A 13,293-nucleotide genomic window follows, 5' to 3' on the forward strand; every position below is an offset into this window, starting at 1 on the left:
TGAAGTTAATTGAATGTGCTAAAATAAAACTGCTGTAGCGAATGTTCTTTTTAAGGAAATTGCACAGTTTTAATGTTGATCAATATGTCTTAAACTATTTTACTAGGCTAAACTACAGAGAACCCTGTCCTTTGGCCTGATTTGTCAGTTTGGTTGTTTGTGCAACCAACACCAAGATAGGTGGAAGGACTTATTGGCGAGTAGGGACATTTGGTGTGAACAGATGTCAGCTGTGTGCAAAGACCTTATTCTGAATGAGGCTGATTGCATCCTCCTCAGACAGTGATCCTACTAACCCCTCCACACAACAAGTGTAGTGCATTTTTGCATTTGCATATATGTCACTGTTTTGTTTTTTGTGTATCTAAGGCGCCTGGACCACCTGAAAACATATCTACCATCTGATGTAATTGTACATTAGCTACTGTACTGTCACCTGCTAAGGGATAGCCAGTAATAGTATACCAGAATATTTGCAGTTTAAATACAGCAGGCCTAGATGTGCTTCTTTCATCTCAGTGGAAATGATGATGTGTTAAGAGAACCAGGAGATAGTTAAGAGATAAGAATATTTATAACCAGATTTCCCACAGTTTATTGGTGTGAAATTGTGTGTGTGTGTGTGTGTGTGTGTGTGTGTGTGTGTGTGTGTGTGTGTGTGTGTGTGTGTGTGTGCGGACTGTGCGCGTGAGTGCGTGTGTGCGTGCATGCGTGAATGACGGTTAGCACTCTCCACCATGCTGTGGTCACACTCTTCTCAGTTTTACTGCACATTTTCAAGGAAGGCAGGACATGGCATGCGACCTCAGTGTGGTGGAGAGCCACAGTCAGTAGCAGCAGCAGCAGGGGCCTCAGCTACAACAGTCCTTCCTGTGAGCCCTGTACAGGAAGCATTCACGGTGTACACGGATGACTGGGGGCGTTACGATATGACTATAATTCTGACTTAGATTAAGCCATGCCGCTCTTTTCAGCGATAGTTTCAACAATACACCGGTGACCATAAGCACTTCTCGCACGTTTAGAGTAACATCAAAGGAATCATTGACAGGAAGAATGATGACTTAATTAAATATAATTGTGAAGTGAATAGGACTCGCTTTCTGAATGTTCTTCCTAGAGTGCTTTACCTGATGTCTAACTTCATTTCACAAGTAATGTTTTTAATCCCCTCCCCTCCAGAGAGCAATATCATTATTCATCTGAAACAAGAAACGTCCCACCATAAAGCTGGAAAGACTTGACAAATGGCAAAAGCAGATTTGCTGTTCCTAATTTTCCTAATTATCACCTAAGTAATAAATAAATACATAAATAAATACATACATGAAATCATCATCATCATCATAATAATAATAATAATAATAAAAAGGTCATACTGCCAATGGGAGCTTGTAGATCGGCTGTTTTCACCTCCTAGTAGGCTACAACCAGTACAGTTGTACCCTACCTACCCCTCAACCTCTACATGTATTTAGCTGATATCAAGAAATTAAGAACATTTAAATAATCACATTGTTTGAAATAAAATCAACTTTTGGTATGCGGTGTGGAAATTCCTAGGTGAAACATTTATGGAGATATGGAGAGACTATAACCCAAAGCTGAAAACCCAGATCAGCTCTCCCAGGAGATCTGAGCTGGGTTTTCAGCTTTGGGCCAACAAGGGATTAAGGAAAGCTCTGGACTTAAAGATAAGATGTTTATGTCATTTTACTTATAGTAAAATGTGATTCCTAGAAAACCTGAGCTTCTTCAAGGCCGCCAAGAACCATTGCCAAAGCCTATCAGAACACCCTATTCACTTTAGATGTGGTGGCGTCTGGTTCAACTGACGTGAATACTCGGCTAAAACTATTACTACACACTAATTGGCTGATGTGAACATCCTGTTAAGTTGAATAGAACGCATCCTGATAGATGCTACAAGTGCAATCACTCCAAAGGGACTCATGGGACTGTGAAAAAAAATAAGAATTTTATAAGGAGGTATCTCATGATATCCCAAATAGTATCAGTAAATCTGCCTCTCCATCTCAAACACATAGACATGCGTTTACTGCAAGCAACATACTTTCTAACTCTCACCTGGAAAAGAATGAACAGGCCTAGTATTGGCTGATGTCTGAAGAAAATGTAATCTAGCCTTACAATGGAAAATATAACATGTATGGTTATGGTAAACAAGATACTTTCAAAGAGGTTTGGGGAGCATTTTTGGATTTTGATGAGCAAAGTGATGTGATGAGTGCTGGCTAATGGGGTGAGCCTTGGGTGATATGCTATTCTTTATGTGCCAAAGGGGACATTTGAATGATGTCCCATGTATGTCCATCATATGGAATCAGACCACTCTAAATTATAAATTAGTTTATTTTACACATGCGTTTAATTTGTGAGGTTTCATTTATGTTATGTCATTTTTATTTGGTTGTTGTGGCTCTTGCAAGTTGTTTATATTTTCCCGTTTTGTTTTGTATGCAATATCCTTTACATTTCCAAAAAAGGAAAATCAGTAAACAAAAAGTTTAAAAGGACAAAAAGCAAATGCAAGATCAAACTGCTATCACATGAGCAGAAAGAAGACAAAGGAAATAGCATAGAAGAGGATTTACATTCCAACACATGACAAAACTCAAGCTCTAGATGGCGTCCTGTCTCCAGGGGAAAAGAACAGCTGCAGTCTGGTTGTAGGCTACAGTATGTGAAACACAAGTAACATAATTAGGTGCTTCTGTTACTGCATATGGGTGTGTACTGTACTTTGTCATTTGAGTGTGTGTGTGTGTGTGTGTGTGTGTGTGTGTGTGTGTGTGTGTGTGTGTGTGTGTGTGTGTGTGTGTGTGTGTGTGTGTGTGTGTGTGTGTGTGTGTGTGTGTGTGTGTGTGTGTGTGTGTGTGTGTGTGTGTGTGTGTTTGTGTGACACAGAGAGAGAGAGAGAGAGAGAGAGAGAGAGAGAGAGAGAGAGAGAGAGAGATGGTTAAGATAACCAGGCAGCAAATTAAAAGGAAGAATGTGGTTTTCCTGAGGAAGTACTTGTCTCTGCTCTGCTGAATGAGCTCCTAGTACACCTGCTGGCAGCTTACTAAATTACATTACATTACAACACACCACTACCATAATATAATATAATATAATATATTATAATCTTGTTATGTTTAAGTTTGGAGTATTTCCAATTTTCAATACTTTTACTTCTACTCCACTACATCTCAGAGGCAAATATTGTAGGCTACTTTTTACTCCACTACAATTTTATTTGAAAATACTTTGTAGATTTTGATATTACAAAACACAGTAACCAATTGAGCCCTATATATATTTCGCCCATTTGAAAATAGCAGATCTACAAGCTCACAATTCATTGTCGACTATTTTCAAAAGACTTTTATAATTTTTTTTACTTGTGAAATGGACATTTTGCACAATGAGTACTTTTACTTTTGGTACTTTAGTATATTTTGATGCCAATACTTTTGTACTTTTACTAGTACTTTTTAAGTACGTTTTGAAACGGGGACATTTCTACATTGCAGTATTGATACTTTTACTTAAATAAAACATGCGAGTACGTTTTCCAACACTGATGATCCAATCCAGCGTTGCTTTCTGCAAGGCAGACTCAAGCACTGAGTCATGCAGATGCCCTCTGACACCTGGAACCTGTGCCTACCTGTGGTTATCATCACAGCCCAGATGTTACATCGCAGTCAGCAGTATATATACACCAGTGGTTCTCAAAGTGGGGTCCGGGGACCCCAAGGGGTCCTTGAGGGAGTTCCAGGTGGTACCCAGCTAAATGATGGATAGTAACCAAATGGACCCTTATATGTCTGTAACTCAGTGTACAAATGGAACCAAATGGACCGTTCCATTTGTACACTCTCAGAGTTAAATCAACATTGATTTGACAATATAAATGGGGGTCCCAGAGATAGAAATGCCGTTAAATGGAGGTCCGTATAGCCTAATGCATGTCAAACTGGGGGTCCTTGAAATTAAAATGGTTGAGAATCACTGCTATAGATAAAAAATCTTCTCATATGGGGGTCCCTGTCATATCTTTTCAAATAGGGGTCCGCGGGCTAATAAGTGTCAATTTGGGGGTCCTTGACATGAAAAAGTTTGAGAACCACTGATACACACAGTATAACAAAATCATAACGTGTAATCACATCTGAATCTGAGATGTGTTTCCTCGAAATGAAGGCGTGACCAGCCCAGCCATTTCCCGTATGTGTCCGCCTCCTCTGTCTCCCGGAGAGTCGACGACGGCAACACAGGAAACACGGTAGGTAACACTGTCTCTGCTGTTAAAACCACGAAAAATGTGATTTTAAAGAGTTATATTATTATGGACCCGAGCTAAACCACACATCGCCCGACCACGTCGTGGCGGTCAGGTTAAAGGTGATGGTAAACCTGGCGTGTTATTATTGTGGGTATAGATTCATATCAGACTGGTGGGCGTCATGGTTGTGAATGTGGGAACCGAAACCAAATACTTTTGATCGCATGATTGATTGAGTGAGTGGCGACTTTTAGGATTTGATGCTGTAGAATTGTTAGCTTAGCTATTGTAGAATATTTCACTATATATTTTTTTCTGAAAACGTTTCAGTGTTTACTTTGATTGAAGCAACAAAAACGCTACTCAAAAGTTGTGAAAAAGTTGTGACCGCTGAGCAGTCGTGGAAGAAGTACCCACATTTTGTACTTAAGTAAAATGACCAACTACCAACACACCACAATGTAGAAATACTCTGTCACAAATAGAAGTTCGGTATTCAAAATGTACTTGAGTAAAAGTACAAACAATCTACAATGTAACTAGTAACTAAAGTTGTAAAATAAAAGTATAATATTTGCGTCTGAAATGTAGTGGAGTAGAAGTAAAAGTACCAAAGTATTGAAAATTGGACCTGCTCAGGTAAAGTAAAAAAAATACCTCAAAATTTAACTTAAGTGCAGTACTTAAGTAAATGCACTTATTTACTTTACACCACTGCGTAACACTATTCAAAAGTTGTGTAAAAGTTGTGACCGCTGAGTGCCTATTTTAGACCCACATAGCTTACTGCATTATTAACCTACTCTGCATTATTAACCTACCGTACTGTACTACTGTACTGTTGCATAGGGCATGACTTGACACGTTGACTACCGTTGGTCCTACTTGCTACCAAATAGGCCTACTCCACACATTGAAAGAAGTTAAACAAGCTGTCAAGAAGAGAAATAGTTTGCACTACTAAAGCTAGACAATCAAACTACAATGTAGAAATGGACATGAGCATCTGCAATGTGATACAGCATATAGCCTGTAACCCCCTTGTTTTTGAATAGCTCAGCTCAGCTGTTAAACATAAAACAAAACATCTGAATAAACATGGGTCAATCAGATTTATGCTGTAGAACTTCCTGGCAAGCAAACATTCTTGAACTTATTGCACTCTTGGCAACAATGGGCTGTAGCCTCATAATCCCCAAATGCATAGCATTGCAAATGCATGTGATTTCCAGGGGGGGTGGGATCCAAACAAATAAAGTTTTATTATTATATTATTATTATTATTAAATGGGCTGAGCAATAGACCAGATTAGTTGTTGGAGCAGAATATCTTATTTTGACAACGCATGATGTATATGTCCTGTGCTGGACAGTAATCAGGAACGAAGTGGTTCATATACAGTAGGTGTTTGTATATCAACAGCACAAAAAATAAATTCCTTTCTTTTCCTTCTATAACCAACTATGGACACAGTTTATTACATCTAACTGTCAAATATGTAGGCTAATTAACCTCTACAATCCGAATAAAAAACAAAATATGAATTTTGTTGAACTACCAGCCAACTGTGGCAAGATGTGATTAAAATAGGCTAGCTAGCTTTATTATTTGTAGTTAAACTCCACAACACTTGCAGGGGGATTCAGATGGCTTGACTGACAGCTGTCAAGAGGATGGATGGAATTGGCACTCGAGGGAAATGGAAGAAGAAATCCCTTATTGACACATTGGCTTTCTTGGTGAGAAACAACAATCTAACAACAATCTCCTTAATCCACAGATCTATTTTGTAAAAAATAAATACTATTCTGATATTAGCATTATTATTTTAGCTGAAGTTAGCATTCAAGTAGAACACTGTCTTTCTTTCTTTCTTTTTTTTTGCATTTCAGAGCACTTCGCTGAGAAGAATGCTATGCAATTAGCATTATTATTTTAGCTGAGGTTAATAGGACACTCTGTGTCCTCACTGAATGATGAATGATTGTAAATTCTCACTGCTGTTATTTCTGTCTGTCTGTTCTGCAGTGCATGTTAATCCTCGCCTCTGGCGTATCGTCATCACAACTTATAGAAGACACTCCTGAGAAGATCTTAGAGAAGAAATGCAAGGAAGAAGGGGGTTATCTCACTGACAAGCTGATCTGTTGCAACAGGTGCCATCCAGGTACTGTGATGTATTCTACTGCACGTTGCTGTACACATCTCAACAAAAACAAGCAACACAAGTTATTAAATGTTCATTAGTATGCATGCATGTTATCAACACTGATATCTGTCTTTTACAAACAGAATGATTTTGTGATTTTGGTTGCACAATGAAATGATTAAAATCATACAAATGAACATTTTCAGTTGCACATTTAATCATTGAACTTATGGGCAGCTACTGAACGGCAGGGGAATTTACGATCACAGCTTCTTGTCATTTCAAGATTTATCATCGCAGCCATACTTGTGCTGACCCAGGGGAGATACAGATTGGAATTATACATCCCATGAAATCATATCACACTGGATCTTTATCAAGCATTTGACTATTCTGTGAGGTCTAAATGTATTCAACTGCTGCTTTACAGGATTTAAACTAAAGGAAGAGTGTCAAGACGTGGGCCATACAAGCAAATGTGTGCCCTGTGATAACGGAACATACAATGCATACAGTAACTACCAGCCCAACTGTAGAAGCTGTACAAAATGCAAAGGTAAATTATTATCAAGCAGCTATTGTCTATCACTATTGAAATATTATTGTTCTTCCTCATTTGTAGTCATTGTAATTTGTAATAATAGTGATAATGTCTTCTCTCATTCTCCTCCCCTACAGAGAGAGATAATAAGGAGGAGGAATCGGAATGTATCAAGTCCAAAAATGCTGTCTGTCGCTGCAAAGGCGGCTTTTACAAAAAAGCAATTGACTCTGAGGCATTTGATTGTCTCAAATGTACTGAGTGTGGAATAGGAGAGACACCAAAAAATAATTGTGAGTATCTGAGTGATAGAAAAAAGACATCCAAACCAAATCAGTTTGATATATTTGTCAAAGATCAAACTTCCTTCACCATCTATTTTCTATGTGATGTACTGTAAATATGCGTACTATACAGTATATTCATTCACTTTTTTCATGATAAACATATGGTGCATGATGTATGTCACCATTGTACTTATATGTACGTATAATATATAATATGTTTTTATAGTCTGTAATAATTATTGTATTATTATTGCTGTCCATAGGTACACAAGAACGCGACACTGTGTGTAGATGTTCGGACGGCTACTACAAAGACAAAAAAAGCAAATGCCAACAATGCGAGATGTGAGTGATTTTTTTTTTTTTTTATTATTATTTGGACGTCTACAACATTTCTGTAGACTGTAGAGGGTGGGGGTGGAGCAGGGAATGACACGCAGTACAAAGTCATGACCTGAATTCCATGATGCCATAATGTTGTATACCAAATCTAACTAGCTGAGCCGCCAACATAACCATAGGATTTAAGCTTTTGACCTCATCTTTGACTTGCTTGGGACGATTTGTTGAAGTACTTTTAAGAGGAAGTTGAATTGAAACTCACAACTTGCAGCACAACTTCCGATGTTGTTCAATCTTTCCATGGGATGCCAACAGAGGTCACATTGATGACTAGGTGTGGATTACTAACCTATTAGCATTTATAATATAGCAGTCTATAAAGAGTTTGTATTGATTATGAATAATGGCGAACAAATTAGTTTGATCACACTATGTCCAAATATGTTGCCTCTTATTAATCACATCAGGGGTTCTAAAGGAACTGAAGCTTTGTCCATATTCCAGTATTCTGTGGCTGTTAAATGTGGAAACTCACTGTATAAGATTAACCGTGACTATATTGTACTGCTCTCTAAGATCAAGATGATACCTGTCTTTCGAGCAGTATCCATTTCTGTCACAACAGGCACTTTAGATGTGTCATGCAATCCTGTTGAGAGAGTGCAGTTTCTGTCTCAAATACTTCCTCTCTGGACGTGTTACTTCCTCTACACAGTAAACTGAAACTTCCTGTATGTTCTCCACAGCTGTACAGCCGAATGTAAACATCTCTGTCCACGAGCTTCCGCCTGTGTGGAGGATCCAAACTGTGAGTTGATGACATTTATGATGCCTACGTCACAATCAAGCAGGGGAAGGGACAGAAGAGAATTGGTTAGGTTGTCAATAACTTATACGCTATAGGATCCAGCAGCTATTAAATACAATACATATTTAAGCGTTGTTATACGTATCATACTATAATTCTAGTAACCTCTGTCTGTAGTGGGTCCGTAGTGGGTCCGTAGTGGGAGTAGGTGAAGCTACCCGGTTCTCCTCAGTGGCTGGAGCAATTGCTCTGATTTTGCACACAGCCATTGACCATTACCATCTGAACTTAACTGTGAAGCCCGTTTTTCAATTTCACCAAATCTCAGCTTCTTATTAGCGTTTTTGTGTCAAACACTGTCGCCATGGTTACGGGGCTGCCCAGCTATGGGACGAACTGCCTCCCGGGTTGCCAGATCATGTGCGCATATCCCCCCACGGATGCGTCGACCGGGTATGGTCTAGTTATTATAGATAATATATGATAACTTTTTGTCTTATTAGCAGTACTAGTACTGTAATAGTAGAAGTAAATGTAAGTAATAAGCAGTAGGAGTTGTTGTTGTTGTTGTTGTTGTACAAGTCATAGGAAAAGTAGTATTTGTACCGTAGGAGTACAGGCTCTGTAGAATATCTCTACTGCAGGAGTGTCAAACTCGCGGCCCACGGAGGAGTCCAGTGCGGCCCGCGGCATGATTTACAAAAAAGAAAATCATACTTCAAGTTCCAGTATTATTACTTAAACAGTAGAGTCTACTGTATATAAGTAATGATATACTGGAACTTAAACAGGCATGTAGTGAAATTCACTATATGGCTGCTCTTGGTTTGCATCACATTTCATGACTCCTTCCTTCCTTGAAGCTCCGGGTTGTGAACATGACCGGAATGACTCCAACAACTTTTCGACAGCCTTGATCATTGGAGTCAGTGCGACGACAGTGTTGCTGGTGGTGGTTGGCTTCATCACGTACAAAGTGACTAAAGACACAACTACAAGGAAGCTCAAAAGCACCTCGTCCGTCACAAGCGCCTCCACCGTCCCTACAGAAGACTCTGTGGATTGCACCTCGGTATGCCAAAGGAGAAACTGAATTTTGTCCATTTCATTGGCCTGTTTTGTCCGTCATTCTTTCTTTTTTTTTAATTTTACTCTATGAAAATAATATGCATAAAAACACAATTACCAATGTGCATATATTGCCCCCCGCAGATCCTGATAGAAAGCTTCGAGGAGCATCCAGACAAGGTGTGCGACAAGGCATTTCCTCCTAGCTCTGTGTCCACACAGGAGCCCAGCAACCTACCTGACTGCATCCCAAAGAGTATGTACTTGTGTGTGTATGTGTGTGTACAGTGTATGTACTGTATGTATTATGTACACGTGTATGTATATATGTATTACACTGTATATGTGTGTGTTCCCATATGTGAGTGTATTTATAGACGTGTTATTGTGTGTATGCGTGTGCACAGGTGTGCCATGTGTTCGCTGGCAAGTGCAGTCTGAGATCTCACAGCAGCCCTTTGTGTTCAACTGCCCTCTCATCTATCTTTTTTTCTCTCTCTCTCTCTTTCTCTCCACTCAACACTCTCCTCCTCCAACCCCCTCTCTCTCTGCAGTCTCTGAGTTGATATACACGGTGCTGCATTGGGTTCCCGTGCCGCGGGTCAAAGAGCTGGCGCGTAAACTGGACGTGCCAGACATTGAGATCGAGCGGGCGGAGGCTGACCATCGGTTGATCAAAGAGGCTCACTACCAGATGCTGAAGGTGTGGGCAGACAGGGGTTTGAGGGCGGGTGGATCAGCTTTGGTGGGAAGAGGTGATGTTAACCAGCAGCCCTGGCTGCAGGAGTTGCTAGGTAAACTGGACGACATGAATCTGGGTCAGGCCATCCAGGAGTTGGAGAAAAAATACAGCTGCCAATGAGAGAACGTGTTTGAACGTGCAGACACATATACGTATGCATGCTGTATGCTCTTTCTTCATCTGTCTTTGTATTTCTGCCTTACACCTGTTGACTTAAGGCTGCAGCATACGTTAGTGGAAACAAAGTTTGGCCAGGTCATTAGAACAAAAGGACGTAATTGCGGGGGAAATCGAATGAACGCATTTCTTTGCCAAAGTTCGGGCGATTTCGGGAGATTTTATAACTAGCCAAGCGTCACACCAGAAGACACCAATGTAACATTCTATATGATTGGTCAGAAATTCAAAGTGCTAGTGATCTATTTTGATTTATTTTCGGTATCTGACAACAACGTACCAATGGACAGTTTTGCTTTTGAAGCACGGTTGGCTGAGGATTTTGGACTGCTCAAACCTCTAAAATACCTCTCTGAGGTACTGCAAGTACAACCAAATAGCAATTCATTCATGGAGAGAGATAGCACTCACTTTGTCCACCAAGACAAGTGACGAAAACAAAGAGTGGAGATCCAGGTGGCAAAATCACTGTTCCACTGTTTGACTTCTTTTGACGTATGCTGGCAGATTCTGACTCTCTCTCTCTCACCCTCTCTCAAACACACACACACACACACACATACGCACACGCTCGCACGCACACACACTAGCACTCTGCTCGCAGAAAATGGAACAGTGGACTCTTGAGACCAAGTATTGCATTCATTGAACTACTGTACCAAACAGCCTCAAGCACACGTTAGCCTGAGGGACTTGGTGCTACACACGTTGAGCAGAGATCTAAGTAACCAGAACACCCCCCTCCCACCCCTTTGTCCTGCATGCCAGCCACTGAGCAGGGGTGGGGTGGGCATCAAACTACTGAGGTTATGGTTGCAACAATCATTCTAATTATTTTTGTCAAGGTGCGTGATCCGATCATTTCATAATATGGAAGAAAGAAAAAATATTGCACATAGTGAATATTTTCGATTGCGGAAACATAACATTGGCACAGACAGTTCAAATACATAAATAGTTATAATTAGTTTTGCAGTCAAACGTTTATTCAAATAGTTAAGCCTGGACAGAAAGTAAGTGTGATGGAACCAGTGTGATAGCAGAGCTATAATGTTAATTATAGTTACAAGTGACCCAGGAAAGCCAGTGACAACACTATAGTTTGACTGTTAAAGTTTTTTATCAAGGTGGGCACCTTGATCTTCAAAATTCTAGACTTATTTAATCAAAAAGATGAAAATAAATGACTTCCTTCTACAGGGAGGTAACGGTTCACGTTTTGTTTTGAGCCAAACTATGCATTTCTGATCCACAGTGCTTTCTCATCAGTGTAGTTGTTGACATTGTTTTTGTTAATGAACATTTTGTTACATATAGGCCAGTTGAACAAACTAGTTTTTCTATTGTCAGATATACTGTATACTTTATCTATAGACTTTGTTGAGGCATGTGTTTTAACTTAAGATGTGATGAGTTTGTTTTTTTAAATCCTGTATAGGCGACAACATGGCAAGCTATTTTAACATTTATTTCCAAGGCTTTACCAGTGGTTGCAATTTTTTTTTTTCAAACAAAGAATAAAGTAGTCTGCAAAGTACAAAATGCAAACCATGTGGAAAATCACACGCATGCTGTCACATTTTAATGTGAATGCACATTAAAATGTGTATTCACATTTGCAACATCATTTCTAAGAAAGAGGCTGTTTGGGGGGGGGGGGGTATTTATTGCCACATAACCAAAATGAATAATACATCTAGAGTAAATGTAAAACATAGCTTGTCATGTGTCATCTGATCAATTTAACTTTCATTCAAACAGATTTTTGTTGATTTTACCGTTGATTTTGTGTGTATTTTATAGATTTATACTGCATAAACAATCCTGTGCAGGTGTTCTCTAGGAAGAGCTCAGACCCCAGCTATTGTTTTTGCACAGTGTCATTAGCATGGCTTAAAGCTTCATCATACTAGCATTATTCATGTCTAACTCACACAGAGATAGACAACAGGACACACCCTGTCTCAGTCTGTCTCAGCCAAAGAGGTTTTCATGATGCCAGTCTCAGCTTGCAGCAACAACTGGGTGATCCTCTCTGAAAGGTTGTTGTACTCTTTGACCATATTCACACGGTGGCCAGTTGCTCTTACGACATACTCACGAGTATATGTTGGTTTGTTATTGACACATGTTATTTTGACTTTATTTTATTGTTTCTTTACCATAAAATGCTAAGAATGTTATTTAGGTAGCATTTTGTTACAGATGGTATTCTAGTTTCTTGGAAGCACTAAATTGTTTTTTTTGCACTCTATTTAAGGACCCTATTATTTTGTTGGAGAGCGTTCATGCCGTTCACTCTAATCTTGCGCTTGTAAGTAGATGTAAGAGCAAAATGGCCTCCAGGTGAATATGGTTAATGAAGGTGTGATTGGTGAAAATTGTTGATTTTCCTTCCACCTATATATAGTTATGTATTACTATATGATAATATATATATCCAGGGATAAAACTAATAACTATTATCCAAAGTCTGGACATTATAGATATACTTTTCACTTTATTCTTTAAAATGTAGTATGAATTTAAATAATGTTTTTGTAAGTGAGAGTAACCTGAAGGCTGCAGATCTAATCTAATGTCTAAAAGGTTTTTTTGCTCAAGGGCATGTGTTTGTATTTAGTTTTCTATCAATGCTTTTAAGCACTTTTTTATTTTAACATTTTTGACTGATGAAAAAATATATATTTGAAACAGAAACGGAAAACAAGCATGTATTTTAAAATTACATAGAATTATATTTTGATGAGCAAACGAGCAAAGTTGTGGCTGCAATATATTGTATATTGAGATTCATTGTTTTATCTTTGAACTTTTAAATAAATAAATACTTTATATATGTGTAAACAGTGGTAATTGTTGTTAGGAAAAGATGCAACCTGTCATC

General features: G+C 39.0%; 1 protein-coding gene across 2 annotated transcripts; it reads left to right on the plus strand.

Annotated features, from left to right (window-relative positions):
- The first annotated feature begins 4,147 nt into the window (after positions 1 to 4,147).
- LOC311040055 (tumor necrosis factor receptor superfamily member 1A-like) lies at positions 4,148 to 13,253 on the plus strand. Of its 2 annotated transcripts, none has more exons than XM_084050127.1 (10): positions 4,148 to 4,291; positions 5,929 to 6,031; positions 6,321 to 6,459; positions 6,872 to 6,997; positions 7,120 to 7,275; positions 7,533 to 7,614; positions 8,358 to 8,419; positions 9,283 to 9,491; positions 9,632 to 9,743; positions 10,042 to 13,253. In XM_084050127.1, the coding sequence occupies exons 2-10, from the start codon at positions 5,966 to 5,968 to the stop codon at positions 10,347 to 10,349; spliced, it is 1,260 nt and encodes a 419-aa protein (XP_083906253.1). In that variant the 5' UTR covers positions 4,148 to 4,291; positions 5,929 to 5,965; the 3' UTR covers positions 10,350 to 13,253. The 2 variants fall into 2 exon arrangements, with proteins under 2 accessions (XP_083906253.1, XP_083906254.1); XM_084050128.1 differs by lacking the exon at positions 4,148 to 4,291 and adding an exon at positions 4,300 to 4,410.
- The last annotated feature ends 40 nt before the right edge of the window (positions 13,254 to 13,293 follow it).

The sequence above is a fragment of the Gymnoscopelus microlampas genome, assembly GCF_963454915.1.
Source record: "Gymnoscopelus microlampas genome assembly, chromosome: 3".
Classification (NCBI taxonomy): domain Eukaryota; kingdom Metazoa; phylum Chordata; class Actinopteri; order Myctophiformes; family Myctophidae; genus Gymnoscopelus; species Gymnoscopelus microlampas.